Raw genomic sequence first — 25,138 nt, 5'->3', positions numbered from 1 at the left:
TTTTTTGAGATGGAAATATTATCAACTTTTTGTTGAAAATAGTTAATTTTAGAAAGTTAAGGTTGATGGGAACAGGTTGTTATCAAGGTGTAGGTTTTATGAACTCTTTGCTGAAAGCTGTTACCTATAGGAGGAGGTTGAGACTGATGAACATTTTTTCCTGAGGTGGTCTAGAGTTTTCATTCTTTTCTTTAATTTTAGGAGGTTGAAGTTGATGAGAATAATACTTTCTTGAGTTGAGATGTTATCAGCTCTTTTATAAAAATTGTAAAATTATTGATTTTAAGTTGATGTTTGTGATAATTCTTTCTTGAGGTGGAGTATTATGTACTTTACACAAAGCTATTAATTTGAGGAGTTTCATGAAGATTCATCCTTAAGAGGAAAGTGTTGTCAACTCTTTTCTAAACCAATCTTCTTAATGTATTTAACTGTTTGCTGACAATATAAAGTCCACTATAGTCCACTGTAGTCTATTCAGTTGTTTTTCACGAGAAATGAGGGGTATTTTGATTGGTGTTCATTATAGATGCCTGTTGCTAGTAGCCAGAGTTGGGGTGTAGTCAATATATACTGCAGGGCTGTGTCTTTTGTAACTGGTACTGATGATTTTAATTGACTTATTTTGTGGTTTATGGATGGACAGTATAGAAGAATGTGTTCCAGATCTTCATCATGATTATTACACCACAGACAAGTAGGATTATCAGAAATGTGAAATCGGTGTAGGTATAATTGTGTGACAATGTGACCTGTTCTGGCTCTTGTTAAAAATGTTTGAACATGTGTGGGCAAGTTTTTGTACATTTCCAGGTCATTTGGTTTCTTTTGTACAGACTGTAAAATTTTTCCTTTGTCAGAAGAGAGCCAATTGTTGATCCATAGTTTTATAAAATGAGACTTTACTGAAGCAAAAGCACTGGATAGAGATATCACTTGAAAAGGTCTTGGTTGCAAATATGTTGCCTGTTTTGCAGTATTATTGACTTTCTCGTTTCCAGGTATACCACAATGGCTAGGTATCCATTGAAATGTTATTTCCTTTTGGAGTTTTTTTAGTTTACTTAGTTGTTTCTGAATTGTAATAATTCTATGTGCGTATAGGTTTGGTACATATTTAATTATATTAAATATAGCCCCCTTGGAGTCGGTAAGTATGCAAATAGATTTTTCAGAAATTTGAGTAACACACTGAAGAGCAGCATCAATAGCTAGCAATTCAGTGTCAAGACTGGAGGAGGATGAACATGGTATGAAATAACTTTCTTGATATTTTGGAATGTAATACCCTGCTCCTGATGTCCCATTATTAGGATTTAGAGATCCATTTGTATAAATTTGAAGGTGATCCTTATATGTGCTGCAGAGTAGTTCCATGGCATCTAACTTAAGAATGTATGGAGGATCATTTTTGGAATGGTTTCCTGGAATTTGTATGCTATGTTCTGGAATCACCCATTTCCATGGAGGAATTTCGTTCACAACTGGAGTTTTAGCAATGAGTGCGTATGTGATATAGACTGGTATTTCTTCTTTGTTTATTTTTACAGAAATTACACAGGATATTATCTGACAGTTTGAAGAACATCTGAGATCTGGATGAGGCTTGCAATTTTAAATGTATTTTTAGATCCTTTTGTAATACATAGCGTCTTTTTGGTTGAATATTACATTCAATTTCTAGGGCAACAGTTGATGTGGTTTTTGGTACTCCTAGGCATAATCTTAAGGCTGAGTTTTGAAGAACAGATATTTTTTGTAGATGAGTTGCTGATGCTCCTTCCCATATTTCACATTCATAGGCCAATTTTGCATCCAAATGGAATCTATCAACTCTTTTCTAAAAGGAAGGCAGAAAATAGGAAAGACTGGAGAATGCTGGGTTTGCAGTGAAAGACTTGCCCTTGGACAGAACACTGTGAATTAATGAATGTATTGTGTACATAAATTTTTTTATGTTATATAATCTGAACTAAAAGTTGGAAGTCATCTGTTTGAATTTTACTCGATGAGGACTAAGTTGATTGCAGTTTATTGCAATGGATACAATTTGTGTTACAGAGGTGGTCAAATGCAGAGCGTCTGCTAGCAATTGATCAGCTGATTGAAACATGTGAACCAACACAGGTGCGGCATATGATGCAGGTGATAGAGCCACAGTTCCAGAGAGACTTCATATCACTTCTTCCAAAGGAGGTACAGTATCGTTATTTCTAGAATTACGTACTGCGTGAGCATCATATTAATGTATGTTTATCATCAAATTATATATGTTTTGTACATTATCCATTAATGTTGGTCCTGCTACATTCCTGCTTTCCAGGTACTCCCCTCAACCAAATGTTTACTACTGTCTGTTGTTACTGTATACTCTATAACATGTATTTTTTAACATTTACCGCTTTTCTCTTATTAAGTAGTTCGTATATATATGTATATATATATATATATATATATATATATATATATATATATATAACTTGGTTATAACGACATCCAAGGGACCTTAAACATTATGTTGTTATAAACGAGTGTCGTAGTAACCGAGATTCACATTATCAACCTAGTGAGGTGGAAAATGAAAAATAACAAATTTAATTAGACTTATTTTAGATTTATGTATTGACTTTTAAGCCTACAATGAACATAATAAAATACACGTAGGCCTACAATTATAAATGCAGTATTCTGTATTAAAACAGTTTGTTCAGTACTCACCAAACTACTTTACTTAGAAGTGAAGTAATCAGTCATTTTACTCTGTTGTCTTCTACTTGCCCAATACACACTTTCTAGGGCTAAATTACGTTCTATGTTCATAATTTCAGTTGCAATTTCACTGCTCCCTTCCCTAGCTTCATAGAACATGTTCATAATTCTAATGACTTCTAAAGCGTCACTTCTTTTAGTGGCCATACTGCATTAAAATGTGTGCACTTAGTGAAAACTTCCTCCCGAAACTGATCTAATACCGCATGAATTCGGGCAGGTTACAATGGGGTGGGGAATCCGCCTGCATTCCAGAGGTCTATGACAGAAGGAGACTGTAAAGAATTTGTCAGGGTCAGATTTCAACAAAATATTTCTTAAAGTACTTTAGTTCTTAGAAAATCTTATTCCAAACTGAGGTTGAAAATGACATATGCGAGGTAGACGCATATGCGTTTGTCGTATTAAGCAAGGTAGGAAAGCATATGGGCTTATGGGAAATTAGTTGGGACCACAGAATATTTGACGTTATAGGCGAGGTGTCGCACAAAACAAGGTCGCTATAACCAAGTTCTACTGTGTGTGTCTATATATATATATATATATATATATACATACTAGTGACTTGTGCAGCAAATGCTGCAAACTAAGTTCATTAGACGTTCAAATAAACATTTTTCAGATTTATTTTCAATGAAGAATACCAGACATTCTGAAAGTTATTTGCTTCCATAATAATGTAAGATATTCTCTCTCGAACCAATACTGAAGAGAACCACGCATATAAATATCTACACCACACCGCCATTAAATATATGAAAAAGACCCAACCCCACTTGATTAATAACTATAAAAATATTTGATTTTTAATAATATTATTATCTTACGTAAGTTTTATAGCTTTCGGTAACATATACTATATATACTATATGGCCGCCACTCAGTAAAATATAGAAATCAAAATCTAATTTAAGTTATTCTCTACATCTACTTATATAACCCCAAAATGTTTCACTTTCATATCATCAATATAGCATTAATATGTATAATTAATGAAAAATAGTCATATCACGGCATTAAATACAATAATATTTCATTTCTAATAGTAATAATGTCATCAAACCACCTCAAGTTTTGTAGTTTTTAATATCCAATACCCAGCTGTACCCAGAAAATTACACACCACAGAATCGAATCTGTAAATTATTTTTAGTAAGTTAAGTTTTTAATAACCAATTTAATTTGAGCTCTAAATATGTCAGCATTCTTGCAGATCATGACCTTCGTGTAATATTGTTTACTGTAGTGTGTGTTTTGTTTTATTCTGAAATGCAACACGGCCGACTTGATGCTCGCTTCGCTTCTCCTGAATGCAATTAGCTAGTTCTCAAAACTGACACAGGTGGATTTTGGAAAATAGGAAAATTGACATTTCACTGAAAACTACTATTTTTCCGAAAAACTTTGGGTTCCAAGCTTCAAAATGAGGGGCCATTTATTAAAATCCGTTCAGCCGTTTTCCCGTAATTTCCATTACCAGTCCAAATTATATATATATATATATATATATATATATATATATTATATATATTGTTTGGCCAAACACCTGCATAGAATTGGAATATATCAGTCCCCTAACTGCCCATTGTGCAACTCAAACCAAGAAATGGATTCAGAACACCTCAAAATCTGTGCTTCAGTGGCTAGTCATGATAATATCTTTGAAAAATATTGGAGTGCAAGAGGTCAAATGACTGTATTGTCAAACACCTGGCATTAGAAAACAACAATATATATATATATATATATATATATATATATATATATATATATATAGAGGGAGAGAGAGAGAGAGAGAGAGAGTGGGCGAAAAGTCACTTTCCCCAAACACTTCCTTACATTTAATTAATTCAGTTTACATTTGATTAAACATTCCCTTGCAGATATTGTTCAAAATGGAGACTCTCTTTCTTGATATACAGTTCCCAATGGTTAGGCACTGATTTACAGATGGCAGGCAGAAAATAACTTAAGACTTTCATTGATTTTCACGAATGACTTCGACCTTCTGTCGCAACTGATGCAGATACTGCAGTTTCTGAAAAAAAAAAAAAAACATTTTTCAGAATACCCTACAGTGAAAAATCACATGATCTGGGTGGCTGTTCTGTTGTGCTACGATGGCCAGTCATTCATGGAATTGCTGGTTCAAGAAGTCCCTGACTCCTACACCAAAATTATGTGGTGCTCCATCCTGTTGCCATATCAACTGCATATCGGCAAAATGAGGGTTGTTTTGCAAGTTCAGGAATAATCCCTTTTTCTAACATTTGAAGATACCAGTCAACTGTTCCTTAAAAAAAAATGGCCCTATGACACCTTCGCTTCAAATGCCACCCCAAACAGTCACACCAGGAATGTTTAATTTTTTTTTAGATAATTTCATGTGAATTTTCACTGGCCCAGTAAACACAAAGCCACCGGCTTAGCTCAGTCGGTTAAGGCGCTTGCCTGCCGATCCGGAGTTGTGCTCGGGTGCGAGTTCAATTCCTGCGCTTGGGCTGATTACCTGGTTGGGTTTTTCCGAGGTTTTCCCCAACCATAAGGCAAATGTCAGGTAATCTATGGCGAATCCTCGGGCTCATCTCGCCAAATATCATCACACTATCAGCAATCTCATCGACACTAAATAACCTCGTAGTTGATACAGCGTCGTTAAATAACGAAGTAAAAAAAAAAAAGTAAACACAATTGTGCCGGTTCACTCTGCCGTTTAGCTTAAATGTGACTTCATCAGTCCATAGAATTGTTTTCCGAAAGTCAGGATCGACTTCATGTCAAATGCAAGAAACTGTAGTCCCATCGCTCTAATTTCCAGCAGGCAATCACGTTGCAGGTCGGCTACATTTAAACGTGTGCGTCTTGTGATTCGCTGATGAAGATGTTAAGCATTTCATAAGGCTGGATAAATACTTAATATAATCGCCCGCCATTTTGGCTCTTTTGTTGGCGTTCGCAGAAAGCACATGAGGACGTTATTTGCCGCTCCATTATTTGCTCAATTACAGTGCGTTTGATTTATTATCATAGGAGCTACGACATGATAATGTTTAACGGTGTGGAATCTCTTTCAAGCCAAATATATCAGCTTATCATAACGAAAACGTGGTATTGTACCACGAACTCATTTTGAATATGATTTGAAGAAAATTATTGCTTTATCTACTCTAATAGATCCCTCGTCTGGTAGCTCGGCAACGAAAGAATATAAATGGCGAACGATACTACCTACCTAGACTTTATAGAGCCTTGACTTCCTAAGACATAAGCAAAGATGGGGAGTCACGCCGGGAATAACAGCATCGTGACTATAGCAGTTGTAGCGTACAAACGAAACCCAACAGAATAAACACAAAACAACAATAAACAATAACAAGACATATCGGGAAAACAATTGATGCACGAACATGGTTACCAACCCACCACTTATTACTCCAGCTATTCGTTTGTTCAAGTTATGTGTACAAATATGAAACCTAACAACGAATATTGGAGAAAGCGACTTTTAACCCAACTTTTGTGTGTGTGTGTGTGTGTGTTTTTTTTTTTTTCACACATCCAATTTCCACTACTCCATACTATAAATTCTAGCCATTTTCAAGGTATTTTAACAATTTTCTCTAGTGGCTGATTCATAAGTAACCTTCACCAAATAAGTATTAAGTGAGAATAACATATAACTGAAAATATATTTAATCACATCTGAAATAGAATTAATAAATTATTAGGAACATGTGATTATTTTACAAAAAAAAGTCAGTTACAAACACACTTTCTTCTTCTTTCACTCATTGGAATTAAAAAACCAATCAGCAACCTTCTCATCATATCAGGTTGAGTATACTGTCAAAATATTTTCAGTTTGGAGGGTTGTTATGATAGTTGTATTCAGAGCGGTTACAACTTTGGACTTGGATTCTCATTGTTTAAAATGTTCCATTTCTTCCCTCTGCATATACTTCTCTCACCTCTCTGAATTGATTCTCCCACTGACACATCGATTTACTGAAGCTAGCATATGCGGAGACAAGAATGGCAGGTTCGAATTTCCAGCAATTTCAAAGCCGGCCACATCTTAACAGTGAAGAAATATTGTGACGCATTTACGTGATTGTAATACACTTAAAAAAAGATCTCGTCTTGAAAACTGGTGTATGTATTATATTCGCATTCAAACACTGAGACTCGGAACAAATTAATATTAACGATCTTTTTATGTTACGAAATATGGTGGGAAACAACTGACAGAAACCGCCACTGCGAGTTCGTGTTTTCTGGTCTTTTGCGCACTTTTCATTCGTAATTTCTTGTCCATTTTTTGGCAACAATCATTAATAAGAATATTTTAAACTACTAGAATGACTTAATAACATTTTTTTCTTTTATTATGAGATTTTATGAAGACAACCCACAACAATTGCGCGTCTTTAATTAAACCAAAAGAATTTACCAATAATTACTGACGAAAGAGTAGTATGACATTAGTCATTGTCAATCAGTGTTGTGCATACTGCAAATGAGGGTGAGTCAAGACGGCTATAAATAACAGTAGCCCTCATATAGCCTCTTGGGGTAAATGTGATGTGTAGCTAGAGGAAAGAGAGTGCCTTTATAACCTTCTCGAGTAGTATTTAGTACAGGTGCGTATTATACTCGCCAGTTTTCTTTCTGGATAAAAAAAAAATTAGTGTGTGTATTATATTCGATGGCGTAAATACGGTATTTTCTCGTCCTTACATTTTCACGGCAAACCTAATTTCGACCAAATTTAATTACAATGTACAAATGAAGTTTTTACCTCGGGGTTTAAAATACGATTGCATAAACTTCCCTGTGGACCCGGATTCAATCTCTGGTGTACTCCCGATTTAATAACTTGTGGTGGGCAAGCTCGTTGTCCAGGTAACACAGGGGTTTTCTCTGGGAGCTCTGGTTCCTGTGGCATCCCAACAAATCATCTCATCTCATTGTGGGTGTAGCATAAACCAGCCTCCTATGACACACCCTGGACAACGACTCTATAGATGAATTGGTTTACAGAACTGGCTTCATATAAGTGTATGACGAACAGTCAAGTACTTACCATTGCCAAAAAAAAAAGTTATAAAATGAATAGTTTGCTTTTCCAGATTGACTTCTTTGGGCTGAGAAATAGGACTTTCAAATGTAATAGTGGGGTTGAGGGGTTGATATATCCTTTCTTGTCCCTGAATGCAGTAATACCCATCCGAGAATACAGAGTTTGGTATCATTTCCCATATTATTTGCCATGAAAGAGGAAAAAGGGAAGTATTCGGAAATTTAGGAATAATTTTGCTATACACTTCCTAGTACACTCGGTAGTAATATTTTTGCAACATGTTTTCTTCCAGTTGGCACTCTATGTGTTGTCATTTTTGGAGCCACGTGACCTCCTACGTGCAGCACAGACGTGTCGCAATTGGCGTTTCCTAGCTGAAGATAATCTCCTGTGGAGGGAAAAGTGTCGTGAGGCGGGAATTGATGAGGTGCGAGAAACTATTCACAGGAGAAGACAGCGGGTTCCTTCTGTTACATCTCCATGGAAGGTGAGTAACCAGAGTTTATTACTCTATTTAATCTATTGTAAGTAGAGATGTGTGGGTGCAATCACCTGTCGACAGATGCATGGCTTTACTATGATACATATCGTTATGTAGAACTATGTGTAGATGTGATCATCTGTCGACAGGTGCATAGCTTTATAATGCTGCATAGCTTTATGCAGAAGGGGAATACGAGGAGAACAAGGGAAGTACAAGGAGAACAAGGAAAATGCAAAGAGGACAATGGAATACAGGGTCAGCAAGGGGAATACAAGAAGAACAAGAGGAATACAAAGAGAACAAGGGAATGATAAGGATAACAAAGGGACAATAAAGGAGAACAAGGGAAAGACAAAGACAAGGAGAATAAGGAGACGACAAGGAGAACAAGGGAAAGACAAAGACAAGGAGAATAAGGAGACGACAAGGAGAGCAAGTGAAAGACAAAGACAAGGAGATTAAGGAGACGCCAAGGAGAACAAGGGAAAGACAAAGACAAGGAGAATAAGGAGACGGCAAGGAGAACAAGGGAAAGACAAAGACAAGGAGAATAAGGAGACGGCAAGAAGAACAAGGGAAAGACAAAGACAAGGAGAATAAGGTGACGACAAGGAGAACAAGGGAAAGACAAAGACAAGGAGAATAAGGAGACGGCAAGGAGAACAAGGGAAAGACAAAGATAAGGAGAATAAGGAGACGGCAAGGAGAACAAGGGAAAGACAAAGACAAGGAGAATAAGGTGACGACAAGGAGAACAAGGGAAAGACAAGGAGATTAAGGAGACGACAAGGAGAACAATGGAAAGACAAAGACAAGGAGAATAAGGAGACGACAAGGAGAGCAAGTGAAAGACAAAGACAAGGAGATTAACAACAGAACAACAGAAAGATAAGGAGAACAAGGGGAAGACAAGGAGAATATAAGGATAACAAGGGGAAGACAAGGAAGATTAGGAGACTACTGGGAGAAAAAGGGGATGACAAAGAGAACAATGGGATGGGAAGGAGACTATAATTTTTTTGCGTTAGAATAATCTAATATAAACACAAGCACATGCTGTCATACCCGTTATTGGCTAGTAGTCGAAACACATACATGATGCAAGAAAATATAGTTCTGTATATGAGGACCATGTCCAGCGCTGTGGCGTTGCAGTCTAAGGCATCCTGTCTAGGACTCACGTTACGGAATGTGCGCTGGTTTGAGTCCTCATTGGGGAAGAAAATTTCTCATAAAATTTCGGCCAGTGTATGGGACTGGTGCCCACCCAGCATCGTGATGCACTTAGGGAGCTATGATAGGTAGCGAAAATCTGGTTTTGCAAACCAGCTATAATGCCTGGGGGATCATTGTGCTAATACCACACGATACCTCTGTTCTGGTTGGATGATCGTCCACCTCTGCATGTGGACGTGAGGCCAGCAGCTGACTGTTTAGTCTTGGCCCTTTAAAGGGCTGTAGCACCAAGGATATGAGGACCATAACTTTGTATTTCTTTAAAAAGAATTGAATTTTAATTGGTAAATATGATAAAAAATGAAACTTGATTCGTTTGTATAGCGTTATTTAAAAGAGAATGTACTTTTATATTTATTTTCTAAGAATTTCTCAAAAAAAGAGATGAGTACAAAGAGTAATACCAAGCTTGTCTGTTCTTTTAACAAGCTGACATCACTTCACCTTGAGCTTGCTGTCTGTGCAAGCTCAAGGTAAAATGACACCAGCTTGTTACAAGAACGGACAAGCTCGGTGTTACTCTTTGTACTCATCTCTAACACATTAATCCAACACGATGATCTTAAACGAAAGTATAAAATAATTTAATTAATCAGAACATAACTGTTTCCTAAGGAAACGAATGCCTAATAGTGAGGATAGGGTTACTTTGACGAGTAATGGGAAATGTTAACATGAAACATAATGTAAAGCATTGGGCGGAATCATGTACTGAGAATCGGTGGCGCCAAGCTGCGGCCAATCAAGTCTTATTTCAGTCACATACTATTGTTTACTGTAGGATTATTTTAACTGTGAAAAAATTATAGGAGAATGGCAAGGAGAAGACTAGGAAAACAAGGAAAGACTAGGAGGATAGAGGGCAGACAGGAGAAGAAGGGGAATACAGGGAGAAAAAGGAGAATACAACGAGAACAAAGGGATAACAGTTAGAGGGGATTGCACTTTTATGTCACTTTCAGTTCTCAAGTTACCCTCCCTCCGATATCTTGATGGAGAAATATGTAGTTTTATACCCCATCCAAGAAAAAAGTTGACTAACAATCTGATAAGTATAGTAAGTGTGCTGTGTTTACTAATGGAGCAGTGTTTTATGTTTCAACCTTCTGTTTTTCAGGCTGCATTTATGCGCCAGCACACTATTGAGATGAACTGGAGGATAAAGCCAATCCGGCCACCCAAGGTTCTTAAAGGTCACGATGACCATGTCATAACGTGCCTGCAGTTCTCAGGGAATAGAATCGTCAGTGGCTCGGATGACAACACCCTCAAAGTTTGGTCAGCCACCACGGGAAAGGTACTGCAATTAAATATTAATTACTTAATCCTTTGTTAGATTATTAATGTGTGTTGTTATTAAATGGAAAGAAGAGTTGCGTATATTTCTTCTCTTTTCTTCCACATCATCCTCCTGCCTCCAGTCAATCATTCTGTCCATCTGTTTCTTCTCTGCTCTTCTTCCTCCTCTTTATCTCGTGTTATCCCTTTCTCTTGTTTTGTTCTTCAGCTTAAATAAGCATTAATTTCACCTGAGATTCTACTTTTATTCTTTATATATAGATATGATATGATATGATATTATACTGCTTAAAAAAATTAGCAGAACAAGATTTTAAATTAATGCTTTATTTAACAATGAAAACATAGAAAGTTGTTCTTGATACAGCATGAACTTCACGCATTATGTTTAATAAAAAATTAGTTCCCATGTTGATTTACAACTAAGTTGTGGTCAACAATAGTCATCTTACTCGATACTGCATATAACAAAGTGAAAAATCTGTTTCTTTATTCTAACAAACTTGAGTCCACACAATCTCTACATGGATTTAGTAGCTCTTGTGGCCTCCATGAGCTTGAATTACTGCTTGGCATCTACAAGACATGCTTCTTACAAGCCACTGAATGTTGACTTGGAGTCCAAGTTTCACAACCATACAGAACAACCGGTAATATAACTGTTTCATAAATTCTTTCAGATTTTTCGAGAGCAGACTGAATGATAAAAGCTTCTCAATCGAATAATAACAGGCATTTCTCATATTTATTTTGTGTTTAATTTCCTTCCAAGTGTCATTTATATTTATTACTGTTGCTCCAAGGTACTTGAATTGTTCCACCTTTCCAAAGGATAAATTTCCAATGTTTATATTTTCATTTGTATTATGTTCTGATCACGAGACATAATCATATACTTCGTTTTTTCGGGATTTACTTCCAAACCTATCTCCCTACTTGTTTCAAATAAAATTTCCATGTTTCCTCTAATAATTTATGGATTTTCTCCTAACATATTCACATTAATACATAAACAAGCAGTTGATGTAACCTGTTCAATTCCAAACCCTCCCTGTTTTCCAGGACTTTCCTAATGACATATTCTAGAGCAAAGTTGAAAAGTATAGGTGATAGTGCATCTTCCTGCTTTAGCCCACAGTGAATTGGAAAAGCATCAGATAGAAACTGGCTTATATGGACTCTGCTGTAAGTTTCACTGAGACACATTTTAATTAATCGAACTAGTTTCTTGGGAACACCAAATTCAATAAGAATATTATACAAAATTTCTCTCTTATCCGAGTCATATGCCTTTTTGAAATATATGAATAACTGATGCACTGTACCCTTATACTCCCATTTTTTCTCAATTATCTGTCGAATACAAAAAATCTGATCAATAGTTGATCTATTACGCCTAAAACCACACTAATGATCCCCAATAATTTCATCTACATAAGGAGTTAATCTTCTCAAAAGAATATTGGACAAAATTTTGTATGATGTCAATAAAAGTGATATTCCTCGAAAGTTACTACAGTTAATCTTTTCCCCCTTCTTAAAGATAGGTACAATTATGGACTCCTTCCATTGTTCTGGTACAATTTCCTTTTCCCAAATAGCATGTATAAGCTTAAAAATTTTACTAGATAATGCGTTTCCACCCTCTTGTATTAATTCTGCTGGAATTTGATCGATATCTGGAGACTTGTACTTTGTTCAGTTTTTCTATTGCAATTTCAACTTCTAGTACCAATAAACATGGATATCACTTTTTCTTCAAGTATTGTTATTGATTAGTGTTTGCTGTTTGTTTCAGTGTCTACGTACATTGGTTGGTCACACTGGCGGAGTTTGGTCGTCACAAATGTCAGGCAGCATAATAATTAGTGGCAGCACGGATCGAACGCTGAAAGTGTGGAATGCAGAGTCAGGACACTGTCTCCATACACTATATGGCCACACATCCACTGTGCGATGCATGCATCTTCATGGCAAAAAGTGAGAACCTCAATGATGTGAGTTCAATGTCAGAATGACACTCAAGCTGTCTCAGTTTCTATAAGTTGCATCTGTGTGTTCAGGGTGGTCAGCGGGTCTCGAGATGCGACGTTACGAGTGTGGAACATCGAGAGTGGAGAGTGCCTACACGTGCTGGTAGGACACCTGGCAGCTGTTCGGTGCGTTCAATACGATGGACGTCTGGTAGTGAGTGGCGCATATGATTACATGGTGAAGGTGTGGAACCCTGAGCGGGAAGAATGTTTACACACTCTCCAAGGGCACACCAACAGAGTGTATTCCCTCCAGGTAAAGTGAAATAATTACCATATTTACTTGTGTAATTTTCCTCTTTTTTAAAAAAAAAATAAACCTCACTGAAAAATATAATGATGAAAAACCCTATAAAGACGAAAAGAATTAAGTTAGAGACATATTTTTGATGTCTGAATTATTAGTTTATAATACAACAGACTTTTGTAATTTTCTTTCTGGTTTTGAATTTTTAATGAACACAGTTAGACCCCAAATTAAAATGATATATACAGTATAAAGGGTGATTCACGAGGAAAGGTAAAAAATTTGGGATGTGAATTCTGAAGTTACTCTGAGTCAAAAAGTTCATATGTATATAGGTCCGTTTTCAAACAGTTACAGAGATTTCACAAAAACTTCTGGAATTCCATTGTACTAACTCGCATTTAGAGACAGATAACGGACAAATTTAAAGTTTATATTCACGTATGCATACATACCTAATATTCTAGATGTTGGGGTCGATGTTTTCGCACATTTTCAAAGGTACCTCCTTCTGCTTCAATGCACTGTTGCGCTCGGGCGTGAATCGCGCTCGTCGCTCAGGAGAGTTGTACGTGGATGTTCTTTATGCCGCATCCAAAATACAGTCGATTAGTGCCTCTCATGTTTTAATCTTCCTTTGGTATACCAAGTCTTTCATCCAACCCCATAGACAGTCAGTACTCTTCGATATGGTACTCTTCTGTTTGGAAAGTGTTGTTCATATTCAGCGATGACACGCAAGGAACTTCCATCGGACAAACTATAAACATACACAGTATCAGCGTATTCTACAGTCGAAAATTTATAAGGCATCTTGAAAAACACAACTTAACACTTCCGATAACTATACCTGTATAACTACTGTAGTTAGGGAGCTGACTGAACTGCTGTGAACTGATAAGTGATAGTGTATTTGTGTTATGTTCTGATTCTGTGTCATTACACCAGACAAGGGCAGGCGATTGGACATTTGTAATGCCCCATCACCTGGTTTATAAGGTGAATGAACTTATCTTATCCACATCGGTCACAATGCAGATTCCAATGTTACGTCATTCATTGTGATCTGTGACCTTGTCTCACATCTAACGTCAGCAGCATATGGTAATGTCTGATTCACATTGAAGCGAGAAGTTTTATCAAAAAAGTGCATCTAGCTCCGCCATCGTTCGAAAACAGGCCTATGTTCATATGAACTTTTCCACTCAAAATGGCCTAAGATATCATATCCTAAATTTTTTACCTTTCCTCGTGAATCACTCTGTATAATAATATACGTTGAAATAATACCATATTTTCTCGAATACCCCACACACTTTTTTCCGAAATATATAAGTAAAAAATACGTGTGCTCGACTTGTTCGAAATGGCAACATTGCCCTATTTACCTCCCTCACAACTCTTAAGGTGGCAGCTCATGACATTATCTTCCTGCAACGGTAGTTTAATTATCAACATTCTTAAATGGCATTTGGATTAGCAGAACGTGTCAGAATCAAGTTCAAGTGTGATAAGTGTATAGTTTGTGCATCTTATGTTTTCAGTTCTGAAAATGAGTACCAGTAAAGGTATGAGATTGCAATCCTTTACTTGTAGTGAAAAACTGAAAATTAACAAAGATGTGGAGGAACTTGGAAGTACCTAGTACCATACAAAATAAAGGTAGTTAAATTACTGACAGATGCTATTAATGTTATAGGATATTGTGTAAACATCCAGTTAAGTAAGACAACTGACTTGAGTGCAGTGTGTGCTCATAGAATGAGTTTGAAATGCGTCCTGTTCCAGAATACAATTTATTGTTAACTAAACTGTGTTTGTTTCTAATATTTGTTGTGAATACTTCTGTTGATTTTTTTTTTCTGTGAAACATTGGGCTGCGCATCTTATTTGAAGGTATGGAGTATTCGAGAAAATACGGGAAGGGGGGAGGGGGGAGTTTGTAAGACCCTAGTCACTAAATATCACTGGTTACCCTCCATTTTCTCCTGGCCTAGTTGCCTCATGAGTGGTGCCTTGTTTGTATCACTTGTGAGGTTCAGACAGTTGACTAAACAATCACCTCCAAAAAGTCTTAAATGAAATAAGATTTGCGACAATTTTCATGCGTATCTTATTAAGTTGATTGTTAGCATATTTTCTGTTGTTTCTGCCCATTTTATGTCCACATGTCCATAAAAAATCATTTTATCGAGTAAAATAATTGAATCACTTTCTAATTATTCCATTTCATTATGACAAAGTTGTTGTTGTTTTCTAATGCCAGGCGTTTGACAATAAAGTCATTTGACCTCTTGCACTCCAATATTTTTCAAAGATATTATCATGACCAGCCACTGAAGCACAGATTTTGAGGTGTTCCGAATCCATTTCTTGGTTTGAGTTGTGCAATGGGCAGTTAGGGGACTGATATATTCCAATTCTATGCAGGTGTTTGGCCAAACAATCATGGCCTGTTGCCAATCTAAATGCAGCTACAGACGATTTTCGTGGTAAATCGGGAATTAACTGTGGATTTTGATGCAGGGAGTTCCATTTTTTCCCTTGGGATTGAGTTATCAAATTTCATTATGACTAAGTTGTATTGTATCAGTTTATGCACACTTGAAATGGCATGACTGGATCTGATTGGATTAGATAACAATCGATTACAACAGTGACCAATAATTACCGATATAAATTGCTTCTGAGTATTACTGCACGTGCGCAGTTGAAGGTATTATAAATATCACAAAAGTTAATGAAAAATTTCAACGGCAAATGTTAAGAAATATTTGTTTATAATATAAACAAGGCAAAAAAAGTTAATAAACCTAAAAAAAATGTTCCCTGACATTAATTGTTAACGAAATTAATAAACAAAGTTACCAGAAAGTGTCTAGTGTGATTTATAACACAATAGGTACTTTTGGAGCTTTTTTTTTAAATTTGGTACTTTACATTTTTTGTTTCACATCTAACATAACTTCCATTATTTTTCCTTCTTGTTAAAACACTGTAATTATTAATTATTATAAATATTATTATATTATTATAATGTACCGAAGTACATATGATATTTCCATGCAGAGGGAACCCAAGAGTTGGAACTTAAAACTGAGACGATTCTTCCGATGCCGGGGTGGAATCCGGTGTGGCTTAGTGGATAAAGCGTCAGCACGTAGAGCTGAAAACCCGGGTTCAAACCCCGGCGCCGGAGAGAATTTTTCTCCGTTCCATTACTCTTTCATCGTATTAATTATTATGCATAGACACAAGTTAATATGAAATTTCATTTTATAACCTGATCAAGAGAATAAGAATAAGAATATGCTCTATATGTGCTGGTGTATCTTCGAAAATTAGCTTGTTTCGGCCACTCATCATGTTAAATGTATATAACTGGGCACTCTAATTTTTTACATTTTATATTGGAGAGGATTGATCTTTCTCAGGACAGGGAGGATGGCAATGAACCTCCGGGTTCCTTAAAGGCCGTATGTAAGTAAGTAAGTAAGTAAATTTAATCTTCCTAAGAATATAAGTAATAAATTTTGTGTGTGCAGTTTGATGGTGTCCATGTGGTGAGTGGGTCATTAGACACCAGCATCAGAGTGTGGGAGGTGGAGACTGGTGCGTGTAAACATACCCTCATGGGACACCAGTCACTCACGTCTGGCATGGAACTACGTAACAACATTCTCGTTTCCGGAAACGCAGACTCAACTGTGAAAGTGTGGGACATAGTTTCTGGACAGTGTCTGCAAACCCTCTCAGGTGAGATTTTGTTTATACTACCGATGTTGGAATAAGTAAGATACGTCTAGCTCCGGCTAAATTCGAACTTCAAACCAACCACCATAACAGCTATAACCACGACCATCACTTCACGAGTACCACTACAGTGAAATGCCAGTATAACGAACTTGAGTAAGTGCTGTAAATATTTTCGTTAAACCGAAAATTGATTAAAGTTGCCTATTAAATTGTGTCCCATATTATGGAATAAATATGGGAAATGCGTGTTATTATTCAGTTGAGAAGCTCTTATCATCCAGTCTGCTGTCCAAAAATCTGAAAGTTAGAATTTATAAAACACTTATATTACCGGTTCATCTGTATGGTTGTGAAACTTGGACTCTCACTCTGAGAGAGGAACATAGGTTAAGGGTGTTTGAGAATAAGGTGCTTAGGAAAATATTTGGGACTAAGAGGGATGAAGTTACAGGAGAATGGAGAAAGTTACACAACACAGAACTGCACGCATTGTATTCTTCACCTGACATAATTAGGAACATTAAATCCAGATGTTTGATATGGGCAGGGCATGTAGCACATATGGGCGAATCCAGAAATGCATATAGAGTGTTAGTTGGGAGACCGGAGGGAAAAAGACCTTTAGGGAGGCCGAGACGTAGATGGGAGGATAATATTAAAATTGATTTGAGGGAGGTTAGGTATGATGATAGAGACTGGATTAATCTTGCACAGGATAGGGACCGATGGCGGGCTTATGTGAGGGCGGCAATGAACCTTCGGGTTCCTTAAAAGCCATTTGTAAGTAAGTAAGTATTATGGAATAACAGATACTGTACCTGGGTTAAGTTTACTGTATATCCATATTATATTGCAGCTTCAATAAGAATCGGTACCATAGTGCATATTCGATAACTGAATAATTATTCTTGGATATTTTACAATATTTTATTATTCATCATGACCTTGTTAGGACCAAAAATTAAGTTTTACAGAGCAAAAAGTACGTTGAACAGGGTTATATAGGTTAGGTGTTGTTACATTTATAGCCATCTTGTCAAATTGATTTCTCGAAATATTACGATCTACGAGATTGGGTTCTGTATCGATCACTATAGTCGCGACGCTGTTATTTCCGGCGTGACTCCGCCTCTTTGCTTTGCTTACGTCTTAGGAAGTGAAGGCTCTATAAAGTCTAGGTAGGTAGTATCGTTCGCCATTTTTGTTCTTTCGTTCCCGAGCTACCATATGAGGAATCTATTTGCCACACCGTTAAACATTATAATGTCGTAGCTCCTATGATAGTAAATCAAACGCACTGTAATTCAGCAAATAATTGAGTGGCAAATAACGTCTTTGTGTGCTTTCTGCGAACGCCAACGTTAGAGCCAAAATGGTGGGCAATTATATTAAGTATCTATCGAGCCTTAAGAAATGAATAACGTCTTCATAAGCAAATCACAAGATGCACACGTTTAAATGTAGCCGACCTGCAATGCGATTGGCTGCCGGAAATTAGAGCGACAGGACTATACCTTCGAAAGTTCGATTTTATTAAACTGTTTCATTTAAATATTAAATAAATTCAAACGACAACAATCGTGTCTATGGAAGTGCATTCAGAAAACTCACTCAAACCAAGGGTGACCAATGCCTAGCGATAACTCATTTTATTTTCTTTCAAATTTATTTTAAGTACTTTTTAACTGCTTATTAGGCCTAATTTTGTTAAAATAACATTTTTTTGTAGCGGGATAAATTATTATTACGTTAAACTGAATAGTTCGTTACTTATGCGTTCTTTAATCTCCTAGATGCCAAATTTGGAAGTTGTAAAACTCGTTTACGATATTTTATCTTGTATCAATGTTCTCTCAACTATTTATTATGAATACACTGGTTCGTACATGAGGAGATCATATTTAATTGTTTACCCATCTAAAATGTTGAAATTGTTTGGTCCCAAAAATACCATATTTACTCATGTATAAGTCTCGCCTGTATATAGGCCCCACCCTAATTTTAAGGCTTAGTCATAAAAAAAAAAAGAGAGAGATATCATACTTTTGTACTAGGTCTTTAAAAATGTTCATACCACATAACAGTGAATACATGATCATTCACACATACTTTGATGATCCTTCTTGCTTGTACTGTGCTTATTTGCGTCACATAATTATGCAATTCATGTTCACTATTGGAATACAGCATGCTTTAGCACGAAGAACCTATAATCATCAGTTGTAAGGTTTCGAAGTTCACCAAAACATCTGTGGTTGCTAAAGAGTGAATAATCTTCTTCAAATATCGAATTCAGACTTTATTATTTTAAACTGCGGTATTCCCGAGTTTTATGGCATAATATTCTTGTAATGTGGAAGTGGAGATAAAATATATATTAATTAAGCAAAAGAAATATCTGGTGTCTTGACCCATTGTAATGGGCTGAATTCTTTGGCTCCCTGAGTAATTCAGTGTGCCATAATACCGGCTCCTTTTCCTTATATTATCTCGTGTATAGGCCCCACCCCTGTTTTATGGCAAAATTTAGTATAATATGTGGGGTTTATTCACGAATAAATACAGTATACAGAAGAATAAAGGTTTTAATTCCTGTTTAAGGGGCGAGGATGGTGAAATTTCTAATTTCTTTGTTTTTTTAAATACTTTTAATTTTTTTTATATTTCACAGTTAAGTGAAATCTTAAATCCAATGCCAAAAGTGTTTGAAAATTAAAGGGAGACCCAAATTTAACACACAAAAAAAACCTTAACATAGGTATTTACGAAAATTGATATAACTCAGTTTTTAGATATTCACAAAATTCTTTCACCATTTTACTCACGAAAAACCAATGTACAAATCGTCTAGATTAGATTTTTAATATTTAATCTGGGTACTATAATACAAGCTTATGAACATGAACATTATGCTCAGTGACTTGCATATTGGAAATTATTTTCATATAGGTAGTGTATGCATAAAATATCAAAATTCTTATCTAGACAGAAGTTGATTTATGGTCTGTCAAAATTCCACTGCATTCCTCTATAGTTGTGGGTACTGAATAAAATATGGAAGAATAAGGAATGTGTTAAGAGATCATATAAACAAAAATTGCTGTTTTTTCTACTATAATTTACAGTGCTGCAGAAACAAAGCTGTGAATTATCATATTTATTTACTGATAGAAGTGCACAGTTTCGAATCTAGGATTTCCCTTTAGTGGTTCCTGAGTCATATCCTTTTTTGTAAGTACTGTGTCAGAAAATCAGACTTGTGGGAAATCAACAAACAACAGCATGCCATTTAAAATCCCAGTGTGCAGGCCATTTAAAAATGGCTACTAATGACCTCAAAAATTATGTAAGATGACATATATATATATATATAGTGTTCTACGCATATCAAAGAACAGTTTTAGGTAATAATTTTTTTTACAATCAACTTTTTTTTTCCAAATTTCACCATCCTCTCCCTTTAATGTGTTACCCTTAAAAATAATTCCTGCATGAGAAGGGGAATTTTCAGAGAATGAACCTAATATTTTACCCATTTAATGTGTTTTGATGATTCTGGGGTCGCTTTTTCACATAAGGAATTTTGTTGACTTCTGTAAAATGTTATTAGTGAGTTATTATTATTTTATTCTGTGTATTTCAGCCATTTCTTTTGTTGGTTTCGTCACATTCCTGAGTGCGTGATAACATCTTTTTTGTTATCTTGGCTTTAATTTCCATTTCTTTTCATGAATGATGAAAAGTGAAGTATCCGCCATTAGCACAAAAAAGAAATCCATTTCTTTGACTTCTCAGTTGTTAAATTAGTTAAAAATATTCGGATTACAATAGCATAGTTATTTCTCTATATTGTGAATGTACATAGTTGGAAGGACATTCATGCACCAGAATGTGTAGAATGAATATCAAAAAGATGTGTGTAAGTAATGTGCAGTTTGCATTGGAATGGATTAGAAGGTGATTATATTGAATATATGTTTGTTACAGGCCCCAATAAACACCAGTCAGCAGTCACTTGTCTGCAGTTCAACAACCGTTTTGTCATCACATCATCTGATGATGGGACCGTCAAGTTGTGGGACGTGCGTACAGGTATGAATTTAGCAAATTAAGATGACAAACCATGGGCATTATTTGTAGTTTTTTGAAAATGGTCCTACACGATTTCCTAGATTTGGCACCTACTATTATTCTAATTACTCTTTTTGTGGTATTTATTTTTTATTTTAGTAAGTTATTTTACTATGCTTAATCAACATCTTAGGTTATTTAGCATCTGAATGAGTTGAAGGTGATAATGCCAATGAAATGAGTCCAGGGTCCAGCACCAAAAGTTACCCAGCATTTGCCCATATTGGGTTGAGGGTAAACCCTGGAAAAAACTCAACCAGGTAACTTGCCCCTACCGGGAATCGATCCTGGGCCACCTGGTTTCGCGGCCAGATGCACTAACCGTTACTCCACATGTGTGGACTTTTTATAATAGGAATATACTGTTACTATCTGTAGAATTTCTCCAGAATATTAATCCAAAACTCATTACCGAGTGGAAGTATGCAATATATATATTGTTTTTAAAAACATGCTTAATTTAGTTAGGGACTATTATTTTAATATAATTTTTACAATTTATCACATTATTGATTTGTAAGCTAAGAAATTTTGTTGCTGTTGTTTCTGTTAGGTACCTGTTATTAATTATTGCGCTTGGAATTTGCGACATTAATTTGGACAGGATTTAAATTGGATTGTGTTAGTTTTGTTACAATTTAGTACTAATTTATTGTTTAAGAACCAATCATATTTTGAGAAGAATTGCCTCTGTTGAAGATTGGAATGTGTTGGAGTTATTGGCTGTAATTACTATACTTGTGTCCTCTGCAAATAATATGGGATGACCTACATCTTTTATTGGGGGCCAAAATCATTTAAAAATACTAGAAAAAATTAGAGACCTAAAATAGACCCTTGTGGAATTCCATTATTAATAGTTTCCATGTCGAGGCAGATTTCATAGTGGTATTGATTTCGACTTTACAAGGGATACTCATAAAGTTTTAATTATCACCTCGAAAAAATGAAGCTGCGACCATGAAACTTGGTGATGGTGTTAGTCCTTTTCTACATATTCACCCTTCAACGTGACACATTTTTCCCAATGATGGATGTCTTGACGGAGGCCTTGATTGTAGAAGTCTGCATTTTGGCTGTTCAGGAAATGTTCCACCTCAAAAATGACCTCGTCGTCATTCTGGAAATGCCTGCCACGCAATGGTTTCTTCATCCGAGGAAAGAGAACGAAGTCACTGGGTGCCATATCAGGAGAATACGGGGAGTGAGGCAAAATTTGTTAGCCTAAAGAAGCAGCATGTGTGACTGTCCTGTGCAGAATGAGCTGGGGCGTTGTCATGAAGCAAAAGGACCCCCTTGGACAGCTTCCCACGACGCTTTGTCTTGATAGCCTCCTGTAATCTCGTCAGGAGATTTCGGTAGTATGCTCCTGTGATGGTTTGCCACTTCTGAGCATAATCTGTCAGCACCACACCTTGGATGTCCCAAAAAACACTCAGCATCACCTTGCCCGATGATTGTTGGGTCTTCGCCTTTTTCGGCGTTGGTGAATCCACGTGTTTCCACTCCCCGTATTCTCCTGATATGGCACCCAGTGACTTCTTCCTCTTTCCTCGGATGAAGAAACCATTGCGTGGCAGGGATTTCCAGAATGACGACGAGGTCATTTTTGTGGTGTAACATTTCCTGAACAGCCAAAATGCAGACTTCTACAATGAAGTCATCCATCGTTTGGAAAAATGTGTCACGTTGAAGGGTGAATATGTAGAAAAGGACTAACACCATCACCAAGTTTCATGGTCGCAGCTTCATTTTTTCGAGGTGATAATTAAAACTTTATGACTATACCTCGTATGAGTTAGTTTCTAACCTTTTTAATTCTTCAATTCTGAAAAGGTTACGTATTTATTATCCGAAATGTAGTCTGCCTTCTTTATTTCAGGTAACAGAGGTTTTATTGTATATCACTTCAAAATAATACTGCCAAATTGGCAATAACATTGAAATCTTGAAAAATTAAAACAGGTTTTCCTTTAAAATAAAACCACTTTTTTGGGAATGTACTTCTTCGATTACTGCATGATCTGTTTGTTGTTGTTGTTTTCTAATGCCAGGCATTTGACAATAAAGTCATTTGACCTCTTGCACTCCAATATTTTTCAAAGATATTATCATGACCAGCCACTGAAGCACAGATTTTGAGGTGTTCCGAATCCATTTCTTGGTTTGAGTTGCACAATGGGCAGTTAGGGGACTGATATATTCCAATTCTATGCAGGTGTTTAGCCAAACAATCATGGCCTGTTGCCAATCTAAATGCAGCTACAGACGATTTTCGTGGTAAATCGGGAATTAACTGTGGATTTTGATGCAGAGAATTTCATTTTTTCCCTTGGGATTGAGTTATCAAATTTTGTTTGTTGAAGTCTAAGTATGTAGATTTAATAAATCTCTTCACAGAGTAATACGTAGTAATGATCTGTTTGTAAAATATGTTTTCTTTTTGTGACAGGTGAGTTCATCCGTAATCTTGTAGCGCTGGACAGTGGTGGAAGTGGGGGGGTGGTGTGGCGGATCCGTGCCAATGAGACCAAGCTGGTCTGTGCAGTGGGCAGTAGGAATGGAACAGAGGAGACGAAGCTCCTCGTGCTGGACTTTGATGTGGAGGCCAAGTGAGCGCAGGTGTACTTGAGAGTAGCATTTAAATGTGCATAGCAGTATGCAGGTCGTGAAAGGGCTGGCGTCATCGTAACTGTTCATTTGTTTGGAGTAATTTTGTGTTGTCTGGTGCCCAAGTCTGAATTTTGTAACCTTTCTTTTCTAACACGGTATTTATTTTTTATATGTACAAAGAAAAGGTTCAGTTTTTTTTTTTTTTTTTTTTTTACCTCGTACATTGCTTGGCAAATATTATTTAAACTTTGCCAGTAGTTCCAAAAGAACAGTTCATTCTTGGCCAAACACGTGGAATTATTTTTTTTATCGGTAAAATATGCTGACAGAACGGTTTGAATGGATTATAACATTTTTGTACTTCCTCAGTGATCTATTTATTTAACTGTGAATGGATTGTGTAAATATGACAAAAGGGAATACCTTTGTTTGTTGTTTACGTCTCCTGTGTTGAATCAACCTGTACATGACCAAACAGCAAGAAGTATCCTAGAGAACCTCATGGGGACAAATTATTTTATTTTAATGTGTGGATAAATACTCATTTGGTTTAATTGTTCGACCCTCAGATAAGCATCTTTTGTATCATATTGAATACAGAGAGAAACATTGCTCAAAGATCTTCTTTTGTAAAATGTTATGTATTATATATGTAATAAATCGTTTCTTAGTGCAGCAAGTTCAAGTTTTGTTATATGGAAACTTTGTCTTCTGTAACAAAGTATTGTCCATTCCTATTCCTTCATTCAGTTTATCCTTGTTCCATCCAGCATCCTATTGCTATTTCAACATTTGTTAAAATATTTTCATGTGAGCTCTAATGGTTTTAATTTCGTTATAGTACTCTTCATTATTTGATCTAAGTAAAAAATTTGTAACTTTTGTGTTGGTCGTAATTTTCCTTTAGAAACGGCAATCTGTATTTTCAACACACATTTTTCCTGCCAAATACATGAGACAGTTTTATTTCAGTCAGTGTTCATGTTTTGTAACCATGAAAACTAGGCATCTTCGTCTTTATACTCCTGCTGTTCCTCCTCCTTCTCCTCCTCATCATCATCATCATCATTATCATCATCAATCATCATCACAATCTTCTTGTCCAATCCTTTGATTAATCTGCAAATCTGCCTTCATTTTAAGTCTGTTTTCCAATGCTTTTTTCAATTCCACACTTTTATCTAGTCACATTCTCGTCTTCCCAGGTCCTTAATGTGGTTTATTTATTAGATTCATGGCCTGCCGATGGTCTTTTTCCCTTAAGGGGACACTATAGAGTTCATAAAAATTTTTATGTTATTGGGCCAATTTTAATGAGATTTTCGAGGTATGTTTAGGGCAGTGGCTCTCAAATTTTTTAAGATTTATTGCGTGGTGGTCCCTTTACAAATTTTTAAACTACAATACATATAAGCTACTGTTACTAAAACATTTTTCGACAAACATTTATTACCTTCAGTGGGATGGGTGCATCTGGTTTCTTTTCTCCA

General features: G+C 36.1%; 1 protein-coding gene across 2 annotated transcripts in view; it reads left to right on the top strand.

Annotated features, from left to right (window-relative positions):
- ago (F-box and WD-40 domain protein 7) overlaps nucleotides 1–23,855 on the top strand; it is a 40,627-nt gene extending 16,772 nt beyond the window's left edge. For both annotated transcript variants that reach the window (XM_069815061.1, XM_069815071.1), the window contains exons 5-12: nucleotides 2,062–2,196; nucleotides 8,142–8,336; nucleotides 10,687–10,866; nucleotides 12,667–12,848; nucleotides 12,932–13,157; nucleotides 16,694–16,904; nucleotides 20,892–20,996; nucleotides 23,488–23,855. In XM_069815061.1, the coding sequence (XP_069671162.1) occupies nucleotides 2,062–2,196; nucleotides 8,142–8,336; nucleotides 10,687–10,866; nucleotides 12,667–12,848; nucleotides 12,932–13,157; nucleotides 16,694–16,904; nucleotides 20,892–20,996; nucleotides 23,488–23,651 (1,398 nt within the window). In that variant the 3' untranslated portion in view covers nucleotides 23,652–23,855. The remainder of the gene's footprint in view (nucleotides 1–2,061; nucleotides 2,197–8,141; nucleotides 8,337–10,686; nucleotides 10,867–12,666; nucleotides 12,849–12,931; nucleotides 13,158–16,693; nucleotides 16,905–20,891; nucleotides 20,997–23,487) is intronic.
- The last annotated feature ends 1,283 nt before the right edge of the window (nucleotides 23,856–25,138 follow it).

Source organism: Periplaneta americana, chromosome 2 (genome assembly GCF_040183065.1).
Source record: "Periplaneta americana isolate PAMFEO1 chromosome 2, P.americana_PAMFEO1_priV1, whole genome shotgun sequence".
NCBI classification, from domain to species: domain Eukaryota; kingdom Metazoa; phylum Arthropoda; class Insecta; order Blattodea; family Blattidae; genus Periplaneta; species Periplaneta americana.
The sequence above is the reverse complement of the archived record's forward strand: the minus strand, read 5'-3'. Positions and strand labels throughout refer to the sequence as shown.